Source organism: Schistocerca serialis, chromosome 4 (assembly GCF_023864345.2).
Source record: "Schistocerca serialis cubense isolate TAMUIC-IGC-003099 chromosome 4, iqSchSeri2.2, whole genome shotgun sequence".
Taxonomy (NCBI): Eukaryota; Metazoa; Arthropoda; class Insecta; order Orthoptera; family Acrididae; genus Schistocerca; species Schistocerca serialis.
The window spans coordinates 207510880-207537772 of record NC_064641.1 but is presented as its reverse complement, the minus strand read 5'-3'; the positions used below and the strand labels follow the sequence as shown (position 1 = coordinate 207537772).

The following is a 26893-nucleotide window of genomic DNA, read 5'->3' as shown; positions in this document are numbered from 1 at the left end:
AAGATAAGATTAGAGTAATTACTGCATGCGCAAAGACATTCAAACAGTCATTCTTCCTGTGCTCCACAGAACGGGAAGGAACCCTAATAACTGGTACAATGGGATATACCCTCTGCCATGCACCTCACAGTGGCTTGCAGAATATAGATGTAGATGTATTTATTCAGATTTTTGGTCTAGTTCAGGTTGAAAATCAGTGTCAGACGAATTTATCCTTGGGGGGGGGGGGGGGGGGGGGACTGTAAGAAATGTGGTCAGTTCATTGCATTTATGTAAAGGACGTGAGTCTACTTCTGCTTGTGAATTCATTTTAAGGTCAGCATGCAGCAAAACTTGACTCCACTAACAGTATTGTGTGTGAGATGTTTGCTATATGTATGCTGCTCTAAGTATCTAGGTCTTCTTTGAGGTCAGTATGGAAGGGTCAGTGGTTTTGGTCAGATATTGAAGAAGCTGTAAGTCTCAAAATCTGTTCTGGTCACTAGGTGCAATTAGACAGAGAGAAAACTTTGTGCAGAGAGTGTTTATTATATCAATGAATCACTGTTAGACTCAGCAACTTGGGTGTAATAGGAATAGGAATAAGTTGTTGGAAACATCATTGAACATAAAATTTGAATATGGTGTTTGCATCAAAGCCAAGGACATTTATAACTATAGGACCTGCCAACACTAAAAAGGCTATAGCACAAGTCATATGCTTATATGAAATGAAATGAAATGATCGTATGGCATTGTTGGCCTGGAGGCCCCATGTGGGGAAGTTCGGCCGCCGTATTGCAAGTCCTTTAGTTGATGCCACTTTGGCGACTTGTGAGTCAATGATGATGAAATGATGATGAGACACACACAACACCCAGTCATCACGAGGCAGAGAAAATCCCTGACCCCGCCGGGAATCGAACCCGGGACCCCGTGTGCGAGAAGCGAGAACGCTACCGCAAGACCACGAGTTGCGGACATATGCTTATATGTTAGTTGTCCAAGAAGCAGAATTTCACAATACCCATAGCTCAAACCGAGAGATTTTTTCGTTATTAGTTGTAGTCCTGGTTTGTAAGGGATACTGATCTGCTTATTTAAAAAAGATAAGTTACTAGTGTCACATGAGTAACATTCACAGTATTAATTTCTGTGGAGCAATAGAATCACGATGGCATAGTGATTTAATAGTCTTCATTTGGGTCATCACATTGTGGTCCTGGTAGTGGGCCACAAGGCTGACTACAGCAAACTTTCACCATATGTCTTGCATTGGAATAAGAGTGCAGATAGCTCGGTAATGAGGGAGATCCATGGATGAATGCTTCTCAGCACATTCTAGGTGACTTGGGAATCAGCTACACTCTTGCTCACACAAATATCATTATCTTCTAGGAAGTTAGTAAATCAGATAGTTCATTAACAAAGCTTGCTGTGCTGCTTGTGAACTTTCAGAAGTTTTAGCAAATAGATGCACTTATGGTAGAGAGGGATTTGAATTTCATAATACCCATGAATGAACATCTTGAACTGATGATAAATAGATCACATTTCTAATTAAGGATTCAGCATAGGATTTGTCACATAGACAAATGAAATTACAATTACAGCTGAGTTCTTGTAGATCCACATCCCAGGCTGCATTTGATTGCATTCTTTTCCTATGCTCAAGGTACTCCAGCCTCATAGCTATTACATGGATTTTTGAGATGGCTTAAGCTGTAACATTGCTGAGCTTTCTACAATTGATTTCAGGAAGCTTAACACTATTGTCATTCATTTAACTGTTGAATTGCATCCACACTTCTCAAACAAAACCTTACTTCAAGCAGTACATGAAAAAATTGTCCTAGCACAGTACAAAGCTCAAAATAATGACATGGATGTCCATTTTCCAAGTAACTCATGGGCATTTTTCTAGAAATTACTCAGCATTTATCGCCACATAGAACTTTGTATAAACACATGAAATAAGTGTGGCAGATATGCTCATTGTAAGCTAAGGTAAGCAATTTATGAGAAGAAAACATGTTGCAGTCAAGTCCAAGGATGAAACTGGCAGCTGCAGATGCAGGCAAAGTCCGAGGAGTGAAAGAAACACAGTCTTGATGAATGCACTGTCCATTATGAAATGTACACTGATATCACTGTAAAATGCAGTTACACACTGACAGAAAAGTGATTTAGGGCAGGCTGTGGCTACCCTTATACTAGCTGGGCAGCTGGATCAAATTGTGCACTATCATACACATCAGGCCAGGTGCTGTGCAGTATTTCCCACATAATATTAAAGATGATACATAGATCAACACTGCATAATTGATATCAACGTCCAGACAGATCACTAGACTTAGGAAGTAAAATGTGTCTCCAAATTTTAAATATCTTATGAAGTAATTATATGCTTCTGTTGTGATTTTTAATAAGTAACAGTATTTTATATGGCTTTACATCAGAAGTGTATCTGTTAGATATGCACAGTTAATTACTCCTTTTTACCCAACTGATGTGTAAATGGCTATATTGTAGAATTTTTAATTTATCATGATGCGTTTTGGGTTACCCCATCATCAGATATGTGGCAATCTGCCTAAGTCAGTTTGGACACTGAAATGGTTACTGAATAATTATATGTAACAAGCGTATTCTCATGTCACAGATCTGATGATGAAGTAACCCAAAAAGCTTCAAGAGAAGTTAAAAATAAAAAATTTAAAAAAATTGTTACCAAGACATGTGTATAATCATTAGTTCCAACATGGTCACAAATCCCCTGAAAGACTTCTTGTCTAAAATGATGACAGATATTTGCAATACTATGAATGAAAATTCACACAGTGTTCCACCACATGAATGCATATTTGCAATGAATAATTTTTCACAATTTTTTTTTTATTTTTATTTTTTAAAGAGGAGAATTACCTTCAGTCTGGATGGGAATGATAATTGCTATCCTATCTGGCATTGCAGTAGCCATTTCAGAACTAGGACAGAAGACATCCTCGCTTGTTGGTGTTGCCATATCTGCATCTCTTTTACCACCTGCAGTGAATACAGTAAGCTACAGTCATATTCCTGTCCTTTTTATTATTGGTCATCATCATTGTTTTATAAACTCATAATGGACTAATTGTAATGTATAGAAGTTAATTGCATTTTTTTTCTAATTTTGTGTGACTAATTTGTACTTATTTGGAATATTTGCAGATATTCATCCTAAATTAGATAAATTTCATAAGAATAAGTAAATATACAAGTGCAGATGCTTCAGAGATGGACGGTTTATGTTTCCCTGGCATATAGTTTCTTTAAAGGGTTCAGAGACTTAAGAGGCCTCTCAAAAAGGAAAAAAAATTGATCATCTTACTAAAGAATTATTTGTTGTGGTACTAGTGCACCACTGTTTCTCAGCCTTGATCAGTGTCTGTATGCTGTGACTTGTTCCATCAAAACAAACCAACTTAGGTTCAGCAATCAGTTAACTGCAGAGTGTTCTTACAACCAACTGAAAAATATTGTTTATGAGGTTCAGCACAAAATAACAGCTATTAACTCTGCAATTTGTGTACTGATAAAATTTGATCAGTCAGTGGTAATCATCTTCAATGCAGACCAATTAGCATCTACACACATATGTTCAAAACATTTATGCATTTCAATTTCTTTTGAAGATGTACAGAAGCTTTGCCACTTTGGACTTTATTCATTGAGTCATTCATTCATTATGTTCTGCAGGTTCCATCAAGAAAGTGAACCTCCAGGAATATTAGATAATTCAAGGTATAAGCTAGCAAAAATGTAGTGTGCTCGGTATGTTGGTGGATGATTGAGTGGTGGTGACAGGCCATGAAGCCCAGGGCAAACTTTGTTAACAATTACAAAGAGCTTTATTCATTTTGGTACATGGTATAGTGAGTTAAACGTGCCCTTCACTGCTGACCCTAGCTGTGGTTGATGAATGGACAGCATCTTCTGTGTGGTATTGCTTCTAACCTACTGACAACTTAAAGTGTGACTGGTGGATGTGGATTATATCTGCTTATTCCCCCAAACCAACCTTCCACTTCTTTACAAGATGACTTACTTGGAATTTGCAGCCACTCTTCTTTACTGAATAGCCGGTTGGTGGAAACCCTCTTGACTTCTTCTCCGTCGAATAACACTAGGTACAAGAATTGTTAGACTCCTTCTACTTATGAAATATGTAGACATACAAACTTTACTTTTCATCAACTAATGATGTATTTGACCTCAATACACAATAAAAATTTCACTTTCAACATGAATATGTTACTTCCTGCAAGTCTCTCTTACAGTCAGATGTTAGAAACAAGTTGAGTTACAGTTAAAAGAAAGTTGGCTTGGATACCATGACCTTTCTTAACATGAATCATTAAATGAGTCTTGCCTCTAACAAGGTCATGTCAAGAGTCTACAAGAGTACTTTTTCAACTGTCTTGTTTTAATAACAATAGTCAATGACACAATAAGCACAGAGCTTCATATAAACTCCATGGTTCTTCCTTACAAACTCACTAAAACATCTATGGATTGTTCGAGAGGTACTTGTCGGTGCCATCTGACTGCAGCATCTACTTTCTTCCCACAACTGATTTTAAACCTGCACACCCAAACATGTGACATGCAGTAGGTAGGATTCTACCATCCCACACTCATATCCAGAATATTGTGTGTTGAGATGGTAGAAGACTGAGTGGTTCTAGAATTTACACAGAAATTCTCAAATCACTACATATCCCCCTCAGATCGAACATGCGATATTTTATACTTAATCATTATGCAAATAATATCACTCATAATAACATTTCATATCTTAACAGTATACATTTCTTACATATGTTTATATACATATCTTTCCTTTCCATAACAATTCTCTGCCCTCTCTTGAACAATCTTTCGCTTACTGTTCCTCTACTCTTTTATTATTTTACTTTGTTATTAAGACATGAGGATTTACTCACGGTTTTAGTCAGCTTTACTAATATTTAATCTATTTTCTATTCTTGTCTTTTGTACTACCTTTTTCCTAGTATGTACTGTTTTCATTATTTGTAGCCTGGAGGAACTCTGGACAAAATGAAAGTGTTCTTTTGACACTCATTTATTTCCACGAAACATAATAGTGTTACTCATTCATAGAATTCACACTTCCCAGAATAATCCCCATAAAATTTGTGACTGTTGTCATGATATTGTCCCCTTCTCCTAGGATCAGCACCTATTCCTTGCTTGTAGGTTGACCTAATAAGAGCACTTCCTCTTTCTATTTTGGTAGGTACGCCCCTTACAAAACATCTCTGTTTTTTAGGCCATAGATCATCCTATCTCCACATAGTGAATGTTGGGTACACCCTCCTAATCCTTTCTGAGTAGGCCTCAAGTTCATTACCCTGATATACATTTCTATGTATACCATAATTAAGTATCTTCTGGTAAAGATATCAATCTATCTTAAAATTCGCATTCATTTTTTAATATATCATTTATTCCATAGAGCCCTCCTCTACTTATCAACTTCTATATTTTCAATAGATACTATATCTCCATATACTATTTGTGTCCCTCTATCCTTCAATTCATCAGAATACATGTTACACTGACATTTCTTAATGATCAACATGACTAATTCTACTCCTACTTTCGTTTTCTTTCTTTGCTCATGCCTCTCTCTTACTTATTCATTACTCATTACTACTTTATAGTTGTTTGTTATGTATGTGCACCTCTACTTATGTATATTTGATGTAGAACCATCATAGCTTCCTATATATATATATGCGCATATTTCCATATGTACACACATTTTCCCTACAACACCTGATGGTTCTCACATTGTGACAGGCTTCCACGTATGTGATTTAATGTTTGTGTAGAAGTGTATATTTGTGTATATGTGGATGTGTGTTCATGTAGTCTGATTCTTCAGCCTTCTTATCTGAAGATAAAATTTAGGTTTCTAGTGAAGTTTGTGAATATGGAAAGAGGAAAAAAATAGACAGGTCTTCAAATGAGAAGTAAGACAGGAAAAAATAGATACAGATGCCAGGATTGAAGAAAAGAAAGAAGGTAGCCCTAAAGACAGGAAACCTTTCCCACCCCCCTTCCCTAGGATCCCTACCCCTCAGGTACTTGAGTGAGATGCCAGAGGAGGTTTGGTGTTAAATCGTCTCCTACAGAACGGACTTGTCCCACCTTCAGCCTTTGAGGTCCCCGAAGGAAATCCTAGCAACCCTATGGAAACGGTATATGAGAAAAATCAGGCACACTTGTTTGTGAGTTTGTGAGGGTTGTTTGAAAAGTGTTTTGTGTTAATGTGTTAATCATGATTTATCTGTTTTTGTAAATCATGCTTTTAGCTACAATACCCACCCCTTTCAAAATTTGTACAACCTCCCCCCCCCCCCCCCCCCCCCCCCCCCCGCAATCTACATCACATCTCATAAAAAGTATAAAATACTCTTCACAAAATAGAAAATCTATACGCTACAGTATAACAGTTGTTCAGCTAGTCACATCTTATTATATTTCCCACAAATATGATACTCTATTTAGTTTATTTCTGTGATTCTCTTAAGTTGTTCTCTATTTTATAGTTACATCCAGTTTTCTAAGCAATAAGATTACAGGATAGTTCTAGATTTGAAAGGAATTCGGTGCAGGAAAACTACACTCCTGGAAATTGAAATAAGAACACCGTGAATTCATTGTCCCAGGAAGGGGAAACTTTATTGACACATTCCTGGGGTCAGATACATCACATGATCACACTGACAGAACCACAGGCACATAGACACAGGCAACAGAGCATGCACAATGTCGGCACTAGTACAGTGTATATCCACCTTTCGCAGCAATGCAGGCTGCTATTCTCCCATGGAGACGATCGTAGAGATGCTGGATGTAGTCCTGTGGAATGGCTTGCCATGCCATTTCCACCTGGCGCCTCAGTTGGACCAGCGTTTGTGCTGGACGTGCAGACCGCGTGAGACGACGCTTCATCCAGTCCCAAACATGCTCAATGGGGGACAGATCCGGAGATCTTGCTGGCCAGGGTAGTTGACTTACACCTTCTAGAGCACGTTGGGTGGCACGGGATACATGCGGACGTGCATTGTCCTGTTGGAACAGCAAGTTCCCTTGCCGGTCTAGGAATGGTAGAACGATGGGTTCGATGACGGTTTGGATGTACCGTGCACTATTCAGTGTCCCCTCGACGATCACCAGTGGTGTACGGCCAGTGTAGGAGATCGCTCCCCACACCATGATGCCGGGTGTTGGCCCTGTGTGCCTCGGTCGTATTCAGTCCTGATTGTGGCGCTCACCTGCACGGTGCCAAACACGCATACGACCATCATTGGCACCAAGGCAGAAGCGACTCTCATCGCTGAAGACGACACGTCTCCATTCGTCCCTCCATTCACGCCTGTCGCGACACCACTGGAGGCGGGCTGCACGATGTTGGGGCGTGAGCGGAAGACGGCCTAACGGTGTGCGGGACCGTAGCCTAGCTTCATGGAGACGGTTGCGAATGGTCCTCGCCGATACCCCAGGAGCAACAGTGTCTCTAATTTGCTGGGAAGTGGTGGTGCGGTCCCCTACGGCACTGCGTAGGATCCTACGGTCTTGGCGTGCATCCGTGCGTTGCTGCGGTCCGGTCCCAGGTCGACGGGCACGTGCACCTTCCGCCGACCACTGGCGACAACATCGATGTACTGTGGAGACCTCACGCCCCACGTGTTGAGCAATTCGGCGGTACGTCCACCCGGCCTCCCGCATACCCACTATATGCCCTTGCTCAAAGTCCGTCAACTGCACATACGGTTCACGTCCACGCTGTCGCGGCATGCTACCAGTGTTAAAGACTGCGATGGAGCTCCGTATGCCACGGCAAACTGGCTGACACTGACGGCGGCGGTGCACAAATGCTGCGCAGCTAGCGCCATTCGACGGCCAACACCGCGGTTCCTGGTGTGTCCGCTGTGCCGTGCGTGTGATCATTGCTTGTACAGCCCTCTCGCAGTGTCCGGAGCAAGTATGGTGGGTCTGACACACCGGTGTCAATGTGTTCTTTTTTCCATTTCCAGGAGTGTATTTTGGAAGAAACACCGAAGACAACTTGAGATCCCACAGTTGTTACTCCACCCATTAACTCAGAATGTTAATGTCCCTGGGGGTGTAGATGACAGAATAGTTTAAGATTTTAAAGGAATTTGGTGCAACAAAACTATTTTGTAAGACACACCAAAAACAACTCGTGATCTGATGGTCATTACTCCTGCTGTTAACTCAGAATGTTAACATCCCTGGGGAATATACAATTTTACATCCTTTACATTGTATTCCCCCCCTACCCCTTTTCTCTCTCTCTCCCCCCCCCCCCCCCCTTTTTTTTTTGTTAACTGCTAATCGAAATATTTCCTTATGGTACCCCAAGTATTATTATAATATTTTGTGTCCCATAGATCTGATATTAACTTTTCTTGAGCCCTGGCAGACCAGTACTTCTCTTTAAATTTCTTTAGAAAGTCTTCCCAAGCGGAAAATTTCTCAATATTTGCTGTTCCCCATCCTGAGGCTTCCCCTAGAAGGTACCCGACAGCAAATTTGATCTTCTTGGTGTCTTCCCAATTTTTTGGCAAAGCTTGGTTAAATCTTTTTAAGAAATGGGTCAGATGTACATCTCTGTCTGGCTTAAATTTAGGGAATTGTCTAGATAACCATGAATTAGCTCTCCATTGCAAATCAGTCACCACTTCACTAGTTAACACAACATTAGGTGAAGTTATCCTTTTTTCTGCTTTGTCTTGGATAAGCTTAATTTCTCTCCACTGGTCGTCCATACCCTTCCTGGTATCATTAAGTTCGGAAGAAGGAATAGGCAACACATTCCCAGATGTTATTCTCTAGGTAACCTTTCAATCTATAATTTCTCCAAATTGATCCTCGAAACTAATTGCATTTATAATATTGGAGTTAACTATTTTCTCTTTGAAAATCCTTTCTACATTATCTACCTGAGTATTGACACCTGTAATTTGCAATTTGTTAATTGGCATTAATTCATGATGCTTATCTAGAATCTCTTTCAAAATATTCATATTTAATATAGTACATGTTTTCAAAAGATCCTAACTTTTCAGTAAGTTCTGATTCCACATTATTACATTTGTTCTCAATGTCAAGCTCTAACATTTTTCATAAATCTTGAAAAGTATCATTCTGTTTCTGACTAAGGTCATTAAACTTATCATTTATATGAGTCAAAGAATTTGTCAACTTGTTCTTTAAATCTACTTTTAAATTCTCTACTTTATTACTTATAGCATCAAACTCAGTCTTCAAAGCATCCATGCCTTTGCATAGATTACTAAATTCTTTGCTTTGATAGTCAACAAACCTAAATTTGTTGTTTGAATATTTAGAGTTTCACTCTGAGCATTTAATTGAGAATTTACTAAGTCTAGTTCTTTACTTAAGAGTTGCACTCTGAGCATTTAATTGACAACCTAATGTGTTTAATTTAAGACTCTGAGCTTTGATTAAATTTATTAACTCAGCCCAGTCAGGCAGTTCTTTGCTAATTTTTATGGCCATAGGTGGGTCTTGAGTTTCCCCAACCTGTTGTGTATTTTCCACACTTTTCTATGCCTTAGCTCTTGTAAGCATTTAAAAATAACTTTAAAGATGATAATTACACAATAAAAGTTCACTCAACAGTATCTTGTACCACTTCCTACTAAAGTAATCAAGTTTTGTTTCACGCTCACTCAGCATAGAATTCTCGTTGCGTAGGTGAGCAGATGTGGAGGAAGCAGCACCGGTGAACAGCAGCAAGTCTCTCATACAGTCGGACATTAGAAACAAATTGAGTTAAAGTTAAAGAAAAACAGCTTGTGTAGGCCACAGTTATTGATGTCAATGGCATGTGTTATGTTGTGCTGCAATGGTGCTCCACTTGAGTGATGAACCATCAGCTCTGCAAGCGACCCCCCCCCCTTCCCCCCCCCCCCCCTCCCACCAGTGGCAGTATGTGCACTACTTCCCTCAGTGTCATATAGACTTGGGGATCCCTCTCCCCACTCACATCATAGTGATACAATGAGAAGGCAGCTGTGCATGGGGTATGAACTGGTGCCCTAAGACAGCAGGTGGCTGGTGGCTGGTGGCTGGTGTTGTGGTGGTGGGTCATGCTAGGATCTCAGTGTAGGAGTTGACAGGCAGGGACAATAGATCAAAAGGGCTGACTTCATGCAGGTGGCAGATACAGCCTGATCTCAAACCCATTGCTACAGCTGGCATCACAGTTGTCTCGCTTTCTGGTGTCGCTCTGGCATCTTGGCAGCACTGCTGGCTTCTGGCAATGAAGAGTGATCCTTGCCTTAAAATCCAGACTTGCCTCTAGTGCCCATTCGTTTTGTTCAAACACGACATCTAGTCACATGGCTAAAACAAGAGGCTTGCCCCAGTGTGGTGACACCACCCCAACTGTTACACTGTTACGGCAGTGCAGAGCTGTTCATGGCTGAGCTTTGCTGTACTTTCTGCACAATCCACTGGCATGTCTTCTATTGCAACCCAATCACCACCCTTGTGGCCCACAGCTCTTAATACAACACTGTGTAGCACTTCCATGCTATATTTCTTTACTTTCATTAAAGACTAATAATTTTCTGACCAAAGACTGGGTTATGGCACTACAAATCTGTGTATTCTGTTCACAATAAACCTTCACAGAACTGCTTGATTCCGTTAGCTGTCATGTCATTTGAATTTAATTGAGTAAATTACTAAGAAAGATGCCACCATACAAAAGTCGCTGCCTCCTCAGTTTTACCATATAGCTGCTGTTTATCTGTTATTAGTAATTTAATATTTATTGACTACAATGATATTTTTAAAAGAAAATATTTTCAAATATTAAATACTGAGTCCTATGCACTGAACATTACTACTTGTGATACAGCTTGGATTAACGTAATGAGAGATCTTCTAAGGGAATAACAAAATTTTAATGAGTTCTTCATAACTGAATCCAAATCTGATATTTATGTAGAGTCCTATCAAGATAATGTACATTTATTTATTTCAAGTCAGAGTAAGACATGAATTTGACAAATTAACAGTAAACGATGTAAAATAAATTCAAAAAAATAAAAATCCTGTAGATGGGATGGAATACTTGCGAAAGTCATTAATGCTTCATATATGATAACACAAATACTGTGAATTTAAAATTTTTTTGGTGAATTGAATGTTCCACCAAATTTCAGTCTTGCATTCAGTCATTGTTCAATACATTCCACAATATTTCAACTGGGTAACTCCACTCATCCTCAGTTGAGCCATCAAAGTCTGACGGAGAAATCCTCTGCTCTACAATATCCAGCACACTGTGAGTACTTCGCACATCCAAATTGACAGATGGTCCATCTATCAACTTTATTTTGACACTTGGTGTCTCAGAACAGACATAAACTCAACACTTGTATGTCTCGTTGCTGATGCAATCTTTACCAGTCACACTCAATATTGTACCCAGCATCTCTGTCAATCTTATTGCCCAGCCCACCCACAATAACCACAGTGTCTTCCTTGGTAAAATCTTTACAGAGTGAATCTAAATCCTCTGTAATAATAATAATAATAATATTTATTCAACATCGAATAATCAAATACAATCCCTAGAAATAATACAGTTTCAGGACATCATACAGATTATTCTTCTGAATATGTCAGTTTATAAATTAAAAACTAAAGATTTGTTTTTATTAATAAATTTTACACTTTGATGGATTTTACATTTGGTAGTATACAATCACAATATTACAAATATTGTTTTTATCAACATTATATTAGTTGTAGGGTACTTAAAACTATGAGCTTGACATACTTATGAAGCACTTTTCATAGAGATATAATACTCATCTAGGGAATAAAAAGGGTTTTCAATTAGAATTCTTTTTAGCTGATCTTTTAATTTGTTAGTAGGAAGGGTTATGAGACCTTTTTGGTAGGGCGTTGGCTAGCTTCAACCCAGCATTAAGTGAATTTTTTTCATATAAAGCTGTTCTGTGGCTATTTACATGGTATCTGAACTTTTGCCTTGTATCGTACTGGTGCAAGTCACAGTTGAAATTTCGATTTATTGTTTTCACAAGCAATATAACTTTCAATATGTATACACCCATAATGGTAAGCACACCTAATTTTGGGAACAGATTCTGACATGATTCTCGAGGTTTGGCACCACAAATAATTCTGATAACTTTTTTCTGTAGTATTAATATTGTACTTAGGTTGGTTTGAGTTGTTGCACCCCATATTTCTACAGCATAGTTTAAGTTTGATGAGAATAGGGCATGATAAGCAGTTTTTAGTACGCACATGTTCTTACAATATTTGCTAATCATATTTATAGCAAACACATTCTTCGACAGCTTACATGCTAAGGAGTCAATATGCATGTCCCATTTGAGGCTGTCCTGGATTGTAATCCCAAGAACTTTGTCCATTTTTCCTTTTTTACAATGTCATTTCCTATGGATAATTTCATGTCAAATTCTATTTGTTTCCTTGTGTTAAATTCCATCATTGCAGTCTTCGAAGCACTTACATTTAGATTGCTTTCATTAAAATACTTGACTATTTCATTATATGGTTATAATAGAGGGAAACATTCCACGTAGGAAAAATATATCTAAAAACAAAGATGATGTGACTTACCAAATGAAAGTGCTGGCAGGTCGACAGACACACAAACAAACACAAACATACACACAAAATTCAAGCTTTCGCAACAAACTGTTGCCTCATCAGGAAAGAAGGAAGGAGAGGGAAAGACGAAAGGATGTGGGTTTTAAGGGAGAGGGTAAGGAGTCATTCCAATCCCGGGAGCGGAAAGACTTACCTTAGGGGGAAAAAAGGATGGGTATACACTCGCACACACACACATATCCATCCACACATATACAGGCACAAGCAGACATATTTAAAGACAAAGAGTTTGGGCAGAGATGTAAGTCGAGGCAGAAGTGCAGGGGCAAAGATGTTGTTGAATGACAGGCGAGGTATGAGTGGCGGCAACTTGAAATTAGCGGAGATTGAGGCCTGGTGGATAACGGGAAGAGAGGATATATTGAAGAGCAAGTTCCCGTCTCCGGAGTTGGGATAGGTTGGTGTTAGTGGGAAGTATCCAGATAACTCAGACGGTGTAACACTGCGCCAAGACGTGCTGGCTGTGCACCAAGGCATGTTTAGCCACAGGGTGATCCTCATGACCAACAAACACTGTCTGCCTGTGTCCATTCATGCGAATGGACAGTTTGTTGCTGGTCATTCCCACATAGAATGCGTTACAGTGTAGGCAGGTCAGTTGGTAGATCACGTGGGTGCTTTCACACGTGGCTCTGCCTTTGATCGTGTACACCTTCTGGGTTACAGGACTGGAGTAGGTGGTGGTGGGAGGGTGCATGGGACAGGTTTTACACCGGGGGCGGTTACAAGGGCAGGAGCCAGAGGGTAGGGAAGGTGGTTTGGGGATTTCATGGGGATGAACTAAGAGGTTACAAAGGTTAGGTGGATGGCGGAGAGACACTCTTGGTGGAGTGGGGAGGATTTCATGAAGGATGGATCTCATTTCAGGGCAGGATTTGAGGAAGTCGTATCCCTGCTGGAGAGCCACATTCAGAATCTGATCCAGTCCCGGAAAGTATCCTGTCACAAGTGGGGCACTTTTGTGGTTCTTCTGTGGGAGGTTCTGGGTTTGAGAGGATGAGGAAGTGGCTCTGGTTATTTGCTTCTGTACCAGGTCGGGAGGGTAGTTGCGGGATGCAAAAGCTGTTGTCAGGTTGTTGGTGTAATGCTTCAGGGATTCCGGACTGGAGCAGATTCGTTTGCCAGTAAGACCTAGGACTGTAGGGAAGGGACCGTTTGATGTGGAATGGGTGGCAGCTGTCGTAATGGAGGTACTGTTGCTTGTTGGTGGGTTTGATGTGGACGGACGTGTGAAGCTGGCCATTGGACAGGTGGAGGTCAACATCAAGGAAAGTGGCATGGGATTTGGAGTAGGACCAGGTGAATCTGATGGAACCAAAGGAGTTGAGGTTGGAGAGGAAATTCTGGAGTTCTTCTTCACTGTGAGTCCAGATCATGAAGATGTCATCAATAAATCTGTACCTAACTTTGGGTTGGCAGGCCTGGGTAACCAAGAAGGCTTCCTCTAAGCGACCCATGAATAGGTTGGCGTACGAAGGTGCCATCCTGGTACCCATGGCTGTTCCCTTTAATTGTTGGTAGTCTGGCCTTCAAAAGTGAAGAAGTTGTGGGTCAGGATGAAGTTGGCTAAGGTAATGAGGAAAGAGGTTTTAGGTAGGGTGGCAGGTGATCGGCGTGAAAGGAAGTGCTCCATCGCAGCGAGGCCCTGGACGTGCGGGATATTTGTGTATAAGGAAGTGGCATCAATGGTTACAAGGATGGTTTCTGGGGGTAACGGATTGGGTAAGGATTCCAGGCGTTCGAGAAAGTGGTTGGTGTCTTTGATGAAGGATGGGAGACTGCACGTAATGGGTTGAAGGTGTTGATCTACGTAGGCAGAGATACATTCTGTGGGGGCTTGGTAACCAGCTACAATGGGGCGGCCGGGATGATTGGGTTTGTGAATTTTAGGAAGAAGGTAGAAGGTAGGGTTGCGGGGTGTCGGTGGGGTCAGGAGGTTGATGGAGTCAGGTGAAAGGTTTTGTAGGGGGCCTAAGGTCTGAGGATTCCTTGAAGCTTCGCCTGGAGATCAGGAATGGGATTACCTTGGCTATTTCATTAGTTACACTGTTGCACAATACCTCCAGACTCTCATAGTCTTTGTATTTACACACTATTGATGTGTCATCTGCATACAATATTTTTGTACAGTTAGGAGAACAATACTGTATACCATTGACATAAATCAAGAAAAGAAGGGGTCCCAAGACAGAACCTTGAGGCACTCCATATTTGATATCAGTAATTTTAGATTTGTAAGACCCACTGTTTGTTTTAAGCAAGACAAATTGTTTTCTATTGCTCATATACAATTTTTGTAGCTCATAGCCAGTTCCTCTGATACCCAGGTTCCACAGCTTGTCGAGTAATATGGTGGTGTTGACACAATCAAAAGCTTTTTCTAGATCAAGGAACACTCCAGTTACATACTCCTTGTTCTCTATGGCTGTTGTTATTTTGTCTATTAATTGAGCTGCTGCTACTGATGTTGACTTGTTTTTCATAAAGCCATTCTGATTTTCAAATATTAAATTGTCTTGACTCAGGAATGTCATTAGTATAGTATAAATAACTTTCTCAACTACCTTAGAAAATGCAGGTAAGATTGAGATGGGGCGGTAGTTTTCAATTTTAGATTTATCACTTTTCTTGTAAATCGGGGTTACTTGTGCTGTCTTTAGACTATCTGGGAAACAACCTGATGCAATTACATCATTTACTGCTGTGGCCATGGCATCAGATATGTTGTCTATGTATCTTTTCAGTGTACTGATAGACAATCCATCAAAGCCTGCTGATTTTGTATTTTTTAATGACATTACTATGTTTTTGACTTCCTTGTTATTGGTTGGGGCCAAGTATATGCTTTGTATGATTGGAATGCCCCTATATCTATGCTGAAGATTCTTAAAATGGTCATTGATAGATTTTCCGACAGAAGAAAAGTACTCATTAAAAACATTTGCAATCTGACATTGACATTTCATGATATGCCCTTTATGGTTTATAGTAAAATCACATATTGATCTGTCCTTACAATCCCTAAAGCTATTTATTACTTTCCATATTTATTACTTTATATCTTTATTACTTTATATTTATTACTTCTAACCTGTGTTAGAAGAGGTTCTTAACATTGTGGCTACATATTTACCTTTAGTTTCTAGCAGAAGATCTTTATAGTAATCCTGATAGTTCTTAAATTCTACCTTTAGTCTATTATTATTGTTATTATTTATCATTGCATATTGGAAAAGTCTAAGTTTCTCTCTTGCTGTTTTTACTTCATGATTTATTCAGTTATTTTTTTGTATATTTTTGCAGTCATTTACTGTAAAGGTCATTTCTGGACATGAAACATTGAAGCAATAATAAAAATCTGATGAAAAATCACTCAAAGCAATGCTGTTTTTTTCACCCCATTGTAAGCTTTCCAGCAAACTGTTGAAATCTTTAACATTGTCGTCATTGGTGATTATTTTTGTCGCATATTGTTTCTCTTTTCTATTGACATGAAGATTTTCAGCTTCTATCAATACCTGTACTGCGTGGTGGTCAGAAATGGCAAGCTTCAGAACTGATGCACTGTGTGTAAAGTGGGACATGTTAGTTATAATGTTGTCAATGCGTGATTTTACACTATTGGCCTCTCTAGTGGGCTCGTTTATCAGAAATGTTAAGTTAAATTGAGCTAGTATTAGCATTAGTTTTTTAGATACAGAGTCATTGGACAGCAAGTCAATGTTTATATCTCCAGTTAGTATTATGTTAACCCAGTCATTTTTATTGCAGTGTTTACTGTCAATGTCAACAAGCAGGTCATTAAGAACATCAAAGAAACTATCTAGGCTACCAGATGGAGGTCTGTATAGGCCTATAATAATTAAGTTCTCTTTCCCCCACTTATAATTAATTGCTGCTAGTTCTATTACACCCTCAACACTGAAAGCACTTACATCTATTACACTATAATTACTACCACTGGCTGCAAAGATAGCTACCCCACCACCATGTTTCTCTTTTCTACTGAAGGCAGAGCAAAAGATCGTGGAAAGTGGCTTACATACACTAATTAGCTCATCTGTGTACCAGTGTTCACTTATAACTAAAACATCAGGGTTATCAATTGCCGCAATGGTATCCAACTCGTTGTGCTTATTTCCAAGACTTTGAAAGTTCTGCTGAATTAATTTGAAAGCGAGTTTGGATTGTTGAACGCTTGATGGACGTGTCACCATACCAGAACCACTTATACATTTATCCCTAAAAAAGAAATATCAGTTGACAGAGTGGTTTTGGTATTTTTCACTATCCATTTATTCAAGTTGGTCTGTTTCCATGTACTGGGAGCCTGGGAAGAATCAGCTTTACCTGGTGTTTTCAGCAGCCATTTGTCCAATGTCATCTGTCTATACCCATCCCTGCAGTCTTCTTGTGTTGTGGAGCACTCATTCTTCGAATGTGTGTGTTTTGAGTATACGTTGTTTCTAGCATTTACGACGATTTCACAAATAATGGACGCTAAGTGACTTTTTCCACACCGATTGAGGTGAAGGCCGTGTGTGGTGTAAAGATCTCTACTAAAATGTTGACATTAACCATTTGTACATTTTTGTAACGGTTGCAAATTTCTGCATATTGACTGTTTGTATATGCTACTGCCATGTTTACACAGGAGAATTGAGGCAAGTCATACCTGTGTGGAATATCGAGAACAATGACGTTTGAGTCATTTAGATGGTTTAGAGCAGATTTTAGGGCATTAACAGCATGCAAACCATCGTTGTGTGCGACGTCATTTGCACCACCACATATTACAATGAAATTTTCCTTCATTGTCTTTTGAGAGATATTGTTTACAGTTGAAAGCACTTGGTCAAAATGAGCGCCAGTTTTAATAAAACCTGAAGCATTTACTTCACTGTTTACACTTTTTATTTCGTGTGCAAGGCCTCTAAGATGACTGTCACCCATTAAACATACGTTTATTCTTCTTGCTGCATTTGTGGTGTTAGTTAAATTAACTGTCATCTTGAATGTTGAAATTACCTTGCTTCTGTTTACAAGTGACGGTTTTAGCTGGCGAGGTTCCACATTTTGCTTAATAACAGGCTTTTCTTTCAGATGGTGCACGATTTGATCTTCTGTAGATAGGCCTACCGTTTTTTGGAGCACGGCAGGAGAATTTATTACTAAAGACGACAAAATGATTGCTCTATGGTTAGCGTTACCGGTACACCCAGAATGTGTTGGAAAACTTGAAATGGCAACGGAATCTTCAGTCACTGCGTACACTTTATTTCTGTCGAATTCACTTACGCCCTGCTTGGCGGTTTTTAGTTTTCTATGATCATTTTCAAGACATTTGAGTCTATCAGCAAACACTTTGTTTTCTGCCAAGGATCTGCGCACAATTTCTTGCAATGAATTAATAGTTTCAACTAGTTTTGCTTTGTCAGGATGGGCTTCACATGTTACACACTTACATTTTGATCTGGATGATTTTTCACTGCGGGTTTTTTGCTTGGCACTAGACTTGAAACTTTGCGAAGCACTTTTGTTGATCATCTTCTTGCTATTGATGCCGGATCATATTTGAAAATTCCAAATTACTGGAGGCACAAATTCACTAAACTTCTCAATTGCCGCCATCTGACTGAGACCAGCACTAGGTTTGAAAAAATTTGTGATCTGGTATTCTGATCCTAACTGGTCCTGCAAAAGTTGGCCTACACCTCTGGCATGTGAACTACCTAACAACAAAACCTTCTTTCTCTTTGCTGACTTCCCTACATTCTTATTCAATTTGCTACTGAAAGTTTGTTGTGCCCTCTCTACACCTACCTCTGTATGAGGCTCATCAGTTTCTAACTGAAGCAACAGGTCAAACTTATTCTTCCAATTCACCATAAAGCTGTCTGACAAAGTTCTACATCTGTTCCTTCTGTTACCTGTTGCCACTTCCTGTCTCTCTTTAGCCTTCTCCCTCCTTACTCTGTTCAGATCTTCCTTAGCATGCTCTAACTGTGCCTGAAAGGCAGCAATTTTCCCCTCCTCTTCCACTATTTTCCTATCTCTACTGCATATCCTGCAGAACCACTGATGAGTCTGATCCACTTCCCCATTTCACACACCACTACAGTCACCTCAATGGAAAAAACTACTGCATCCATCACACCAACCCCCAGAGCTAACAATTCTACTGCACGTCAGGCACTTTTCACTCATGGTAAAAATCTTACTTTAGTGAGAATAAGTCAAATCAAATTACTGAAAAACAAGAAAGCACATTTATGAAAGATTAGCTCTAGTCTCAATCATATGTGAACAAACTTACTTTAGTGACAATAAGTTAGATTACCAAAAAAAAGAAGAAAAACACGTTTACAAAAATTAGGCCTAGTCGCAACTGTATGTAAACAAAGCTACTACCGTATGTGCAAAGTTTCCAGATACCAGAACTTAAAATTTACACTATGCTTCACAAAATATGAGTTAAACAACAAAGGGATATGCTTTTCTTACATTGCTGCAATGGAACAGAACAATTAAATGAGATTCTATAAGTTTTACTGTGCTAAAATGTATGCAAGAATACGATCGTAACCCTACTTTATGTTCCTTTCACGTTCTCTGGAATAATACGTAAAGAGAAGTGAAACCTTTAATATAAAGCTTGCAAAACACACTAATATATGTTTTAAACTAGTTTCCTGAACTAAACTGAGTTTTATTACAGTCTAAATCATTTACCTGTATGGCAGCAGAAAAGCCCTGACAAAGGACATGGTTCAGTCGTTCCAGTCCTGGGTGGTATTGGGTGACAGTGAGGATGCTTCTTTGTGGTTGGTTCTTGGAATGGATGTGAGGATCAGGTGTTTGTGGGGATATGGCATGGGAGACGTGTTTGTGTATTAGGTCTTGGGGGGTACTGCCTATCTGCAAAGGCCTTTCGTGCCTTTTGCATACTGGGCAAGGGAGTTCTCATCACTGCAGATGCATCTGCCATTGGTGGCCAGGCTGTATGGTAGGGATCTTTTGGTGTGGAAAGGGTGACAGCTATAAAAGTGCAGATACTGGTGTTGATTGATGGGTTTGATGTGGACTGAGGTGTGGATGGAGCCATTTGAGAGGAGGACATCGACATCTGGGAAGGTGGCATGATGGATGGAGGAGAACCAGGTGAAGTGGATGGGAGAGAAGGTGTTTAGAGTGTGGAGGGAAGTGTCCTGGCCTTGGATCCAGATTACAAAGATGGTGTAAATAAACTTGTATGATACCAGGGATGTTTCCTCTAGGTGGTCCATGAAGAGGTTGGTATAGGAGGTTGCCATATGGATGCCCATGGCTGTGCCAGCAATGTTTCCTCTAGGTGGCCCATGAAGAAGTTGGTATAGGAGGTTGCCAAGTGGATGCCCATGGCTGTGCCAAAATTTTGTTTGCATACCTTCCCTTCAAAGGTGAAGTTGTTATGGGCTAGGATGTAGTTTGTTAGGTGTATGAGGAATGGAGTGGTTGGTTTGGAATCTGCAGGCTGTTCAGAGAGGTAGTGTCCAATCATGGCAAGGCCATGGGCATGAGGGATACTGGTGTTTAAGGAAGCTGCTTATACAGTGATGAGTATGGACTGTGAGGTAAGGGTGTGGGGATGGTGGAGAGCCAGTGCAGGAATTGGTGGTATCTTTAACATGGCGGGCTAGGTCTTGGACACTTGGCTTCAGGTGTTGGTCAACAAGGGTCAAGATTCATTCGATGGGGGTACTGTAACCAGCCAAAAAGGGGTGACCAGGATTGTTACATTTGTGGATTTTGGGGAGCATGTAGAAGGTGGGTGAGTGGGCTGTTGTTGAGATGAGCAGAGAGACAGATTCAGGGGAGAGGTTCTGGGAAGAGCCTAAGGATTTCAGCAGGGATTGGAGGTTATGTTGGACTTCAGGGATGGGGTCAACAAAACAAGGTGGACCACCTATCTACATCTACATCTATGTGATTATTCTGCTATTCACAATAAAGTGCCTGGCAGAGGGTTTAATGAACCACCTTCAAGCTGCCTCTCTACCATTTCACTCCCGAACGGTGCACAGGAAAAACGAGCACTTAAATTTGTCCGTGCAAGCCCTAATTTCTTTTATTTTACTGTGATGATCATTTCTCCCTATGTAGGTGGGCGCCAACAGAATGTTTTTGCAGTCGGAGGAGAAAACTGGTGATTGAACTTTCACGAGAAGATCCCATCACAATGAAAAATGCCTTTTTTTTAATGGTTGCCACTCCAATTCATGAATCATGTCTGTGGCACTGTCTGCGCTATTTCATGATAATACAAAACAAGCTGCCCTTGTTTGAACTTTTTCGATGCCATCCGTCCCACCTGATGTGGATCCCACACCACACAGCAATACTCCAGAATAGGGCAGACAAGTGTAAGCAGTCTCTTTAGTAGACCTGTTGCACTTTCTAAGTGTTCTGCCAATGAATTGCAGACTTTGGTTTGCTCTATCCACAGACTTTGGTTTGCTCTATCCACAACATTATCTATGAGATCGTTCCAATCTAGGTTATTTGTGGCACAACATGCAATGGAGCACAACATGTGAGATTTCAGTGGCTGCTTCACAAACCATACCATCTGGATCCTCCCTACCACCACCAGATTTCTTGAGCTGTGCAGATAGGAGCTAGTCTTAGAGCACATCCTTCGATCCCGTAAACTCTCTGGCCTAAACCTAAGGTAATTCGTGGTCCCCCCACAAAATAGTGTGTTTATGTGTGTGTGTGTGTGTGTGTGTGTGTGTGTGTGTGTGTGTGTGTGCGTGTGCACCACCTCACATCTATCCCAAGAACCAACCACAAAGAAGCACCTCCCTTGTCACCCAGTCTCACCCGGTACTGGTATGACTGAACCATGTCCTTCGTCAGAACTTCGATTATTTATCATCATGCCCTGAAATGAAAGACACCCTACCCAAGATACTTCCATCCCCTCCCAAAGTGGTGTTCTGCTGCCCACCCAACCTCCCCAACATCCTAGTCCACCCCCAATCCCCTATCACAGAGATCATTCACTTGTGGAACACCCAGATGCAAGACCTGCCCTGTCCACCCACCCAGCACCTCCTATCCAGTCCCATCACAGGCTTATCCTACCCCATCAGAGGCCAGGCCACCTGTGAAAGCAGCCATGTTATATACCAACTCAGCTGCAACCACTGCACAGCAGTTTACATTGGTATCACAAACAACCAGCTGTCAATCAGAATGAATGGCCACCATCAAACTGTTGCCAAAAACTAGGTGGCCCACCCTGTGGCACAATATGCAGTGGAGCACAACATGCAAGATTTCAATGGCTGTTTCACAACCCATGCCATATGGATGCTCCTCACCACCCCAGCTTTTCTAAGCCGCACAGATGGGAGCTATCCTTACAGCACATCCTTTGTTCCCATAACCTCTCTGGCCTAAACCTAAGGTAACTTACTGCCCCCCCCCCTCCCCACCAAATACTGTGTGTGTGTGTGTGTGTGTGTGTGTGTGTGTGTGTGTGTGTGTGTCTGCCTGCACCCCTAGCTAACCCACAGACAGCACCCCACTCTTTGATGAGCTGCTAGGTGCTTTCCCCACAAACCCCTTCATGCCTCCCACCTCTCTCCATTCCTCATGCCACCCCACACTGCACCCCACCTCAACCCAGTACACTCACCATGTGCCAGGAAAGAGCTGGCAGTCAAATGAGCACAATGTATGGAGACAGGCATGTGCTTATGAGTGTGTGTGTGTGTGTGTGTGTGTGTGTGTGTGTGTGTGTGTGTGTGTGTGTGTGTGTGTGTGCGCGCGCGTGTGGTTATGTCATGTTTCTCCTGTGTTTGTGTTTGTGTTTGTGTGTGTGTGTGTGTGTGTGTGTGTGTGTCTGTGTGTGTCATGTTTCTCCTACAGATTGAGAAAGTAAGTCCTTTCTGAAAGCTAGCAGAGTAAATCTCTGTACCTTTCGTGTGTGTATCTGTTGACAATGCAGCACTTCTGCCTTTAGGTGAGACATCTCCTTTATTCCTAAATAATTCATAAATATACTTCGTGCTGGTGATCTGTAAAGTGTCAGTGCTAGAAGCTTGTGTGTTTACAATCCACTATCATGGCACAGTGTTCAAAATGTAGTTCAGCATAATTTTTGGTGACCTGAAAGTCCTGGGACTTAACAGCATTTTTTGCATGTGTAGACATTCCTTCTTTACTCTTATTCATTCTACAGAAGTTTGGTATTAGCTTGTATACAGCAATGTGAATCTGTTCAATTTCAGTGATTTACATATGATATTGTGATATGCACAAATCTGCTGAAATTCCATCTGCTTTTTCATTTTCCTGAGTAGATATGAGAATTTCATTTGTAAGGATTCTTATATTTCGATGAAAGACACTAAATACCTTCAGCTTTATTCATCTTACAGTATTTTGTTGTACTAGTTCAACAACTGTAACTACATTTACTCTTCAGATCTGTCTTTTAAATGAATTTATCCTATAAGAAAGCATACAGAGCACATTGGAAATCACTGGGATACAGTAAATACTGCTTTGGTCAGACTGGATGCTTCTGGATATTAGCTGTGCAAGTACTCTCTTACCAGAAGCATTGAGATGTGAACAATGCCATGTATGATGCACCTGAGTGAGAGGAGATGCATCACTTACAACCATGTGTGAATGTCCCTCTCACCTCAGCAATTTTCCATGTTCTGTATTAACACAGTCCACAGACCACTTCATTCATGGCTTATCATCAGAGGGCGACATACTCTTCACTCTAGTGTGAGGAGCTTTTTCAGAAACACCACTGATGTCATCCCTAATAGGATATGGTGCAGACTCTCACCACCTAATATTATTACATAATCTTCTTTTCCAATATCCTTCCTAAAAGAAATGTATTATGCTTACAAAACAGAGTAGTCTGATATTCACTACCCAGAGAGTTCTGAATCCATTTTGATGTTCTCCTCTCATGATTACTACCCAGCAATACTACCATTTTGGCCTTTTCTTCCTACACTGGTTTGGAACTTATTTGGATGTCTGAATGCTTTTGTCCTTGGTCTTCAAAGTACAGAAGCAGTTGAAGACAACTGGACTGAGACAATCAGACCTGCAATGTCTCCTGGATCTTTTCACTGATTTGGAAAGCTTGACTGTAATCTAATGTTCTGGTCTACCCTACCAACAGAATTCAAGAAATGTCTGTAGTGAGTTGCCCTTCCGCCACCTCTGACTTGATCAGCATAGAGCTGAAACTTGCCCCAATTCAAAGATGCAGTTCGGGGTAGAATAATAACCTTGCACTAATATGCCACAATAAGGAGTTCACTGGTAACACAAGGAATTTTATTTGGATTTATTACCTTATGTGTGTCACAGTCCACTTTCAAAAAGATACATTATATTGAAAACGCAGTTTCTTTTAATACACTGTGAAGCAGCGTATAAAAATTACACGCAGCTGAGCTGGTAATGTGTTATGAGATCTCTGACACCAAATCCAAAATAACATGTACAAATCTTTTAAAGATATTAAAGGTTGAAAGAAGTAACTCCTTGCCAAAAAGATGAATCACAGTAGCATAGTATCAAAATACATAATGAAATAAAATTAAAGAAATGCGGGGAGAACTCTACATTTGGAACAAACTACTTGTTTGACAATTCTAAAATTTTCTGCTATCCAATTGAATGAGTTCTTTGAGAAGGAACAATATTTCAAAAAGATTCATTTTGTGGTCTTGTGACATAGTATCAGAATGACATGTACATATGTCATCTTTACACTTTGTCAGAAAATGATGTGAGTCATTCTTATCAAAATAGTATGTCCTTTCTTCAGTAGCACTCCTGGAATCCAAAGAATGTCTACATATATACTCCACAAGCCACTTTAAGGTGTGCAGCAAAGGGTACTTTTTGTACCACTGTACTTCTCCCCTTTATGTTCCAGCCTGAATGGTTTTTGGGGTGAATAATTGTTTGGTAAGCCTCCTTGTTGAGCTCAAATGTTTCTAATTTTACATTGATTTGATGCTGATTCATCTCATCAGAAAACCAAGATGAATACATTAAGAGCTTGTTTATCTTATATTAGAGAAACAAATCCAAAGAGAAAGCTTGAGGAAATTGGTAAAACTGAAATTTTAATGTCATCTGGAAACCTAGAAAGACACATGCTGTTACTTTTGAAGTTTACAGTAGGGTACAGTGCGCAAATTTGTAGCTCTTTTTTTTTATATTCTGCGTACCAGCTTCCTTATTTTTTTCTTTAAAACTGAAATAATACTATGAAAAATTGTCTCTGTTGCAGGGACTTCTGTGGGCTTTGACGTGTACTTATTGCATTTACGGCAAATCACCTGTACTGAAGAAACCACTTAAATACTCAGATGATGCTGTCACTGAGCTTGCAATTCTAGGATCAGTAAGCTTATGTCTGACACTGATTAACATTATTTTCATTTTCGTATTTGCAGCCATTGTACTCAAGGTAAGCATACTTTTGTAATAGCATTTAATTTGGCTATCAGAAATAAAGTTAAGCAACAATGGAAATTCATGGATGGAATAATACATAAAATGATTAAAAGCCAAGCACTCACTTATAACTGACTGATGTGTGGTCCATAGAAACACGATGACAGAAAACTGTATTTACACTAGCTTTTGAGTGCTTACACTTTCCCTGATAAAAGTGCACACAGTTACACACACACACACACACACACACACACACACACACACACACATTGACACCGACACCAAAATGCACACACTGTAGTGAGACTGACTGTTGACCGAATAAATGCAGCACACAAAGCTAAAAGAAGATGTATGCCTGTTAATTGTTGATAGTAGTTGCCTGGGCAAATGGAAATGGGAATGGTGTAGGAAGCAAGCAGGAGTAGTGGGATGCTGTGAGGGAGGTCAGTCAATGGATGACTCAGCTCCGCAGAGCATATAAGAGGTAGAGCAAGAGAGAGGCAGATGAGGGAGGGGGAAGGGAGGAAATCAGGGGAAGGTGGAAGTACAGAGAGAGACACAGGGAGAGAAGAGGTAAAGGGAGAGTGGTGGAAAAGAGTGGGGAGGTGGCAAGAGAGAGAGAGAGAAAGAGAGACTACATGGGGATGGAGGAAGAGTGGTGGGAGAAGGTAGAAAATGATTTGGACATGGAAGGAGTGGTGTGGACTGAAGAGATCAGCAAAAAGATAATGTGAGTTAGTGGGAATCAGCTTAGCACAGGTTTAGACCAAAGGGATCATGAGAACACAGGGTATGCTGTAGAGACAATTCCCATCTACATAGTGTAAAGAAACTAGTGGTGGAAGGAAGTATCCAAATGGCTCATGTGGTGAAGCAGCTGTTGAAGACTCCTTGTGGTGTGCAGAATGTTTGGTGATTTGATGGCCAAGTTGGCAGTTTCACATAGTTTGGTAGTGGACATTCTAGAGAGCAAACAGTAGGTTACTTGTCATGCCCACATAGAATACTGCAGCATAGCTAATGTAACATGGCTACTTTCACATGTGGCCCTGACTTTTATAGGGTACAAAAGGCCTTTGACTGGGCTGCAGTAGGAGGTGGTGGGTAAATTTATGTGACAGGTATTGCACATGGGTCAACCACAAGAGAATTACCCATAACCTGCAGGATTGGGAGCAGGATTGGAAAGGGATGGACAATTGGGAGCAGGACTGCAAAGGGAATGGACAAGAGTATTCTGTAGGTTGGGTGGGTGCTACAACACAACTTTGGGTGATTAGAGTAGGGTATTCTTCATCCCAGGACATGGCAAGAGGTAGTCAAAGCTCTGGTAAAGGATGTGATTGAGCTATCCAAGGTTAAGGTGACATTAAATGTTCAGAGGAGTGCTGGTCAGTGGCTGGTTAAAAGGTTTACTGGTGTCAGAGGAGAGACAGCATGGGACATTTATTTACGGTTGAGCAGAAGAGGATACTGTCTTCTAATAAAGGCTCTGATAAGGTTATCAGTATGTTTCAACAATTCCTGCTTCCATCACAGATGTGGCATCCACAAGTGGAGAGGTGACATGGAACGACTGACAGGTGTCCAAGTTGAGGTACTTTTGGTGTGCTTGTAA

At 40.5% G+C, this 26893-nt stretch overlaps 1 protein-coding gene across 1 annotated transcript in view; it reads left to right on the top strand.

Annotated features, from left to right (window-relative positions):
• LOC126475493 (uncharacterized) overlaps positions 1-26893 on the top strand; it is a 248704-nt gene that overhangs the window by 167007 nt on the left and 54804 nt on the right. Inside the window, exons 8-9 of the mRNA XM_050103399.1 lie at positions 2894-3038; positions 25103-25282. Coding sequence (XP_049959356.1) covers positions 2894-3038; positions 25103-25282 — 325 coding nt within the window. The remainder of the gene's footprint in view (positions 1-2893; positions 3039-25102; positions 25283-26893) is intronic.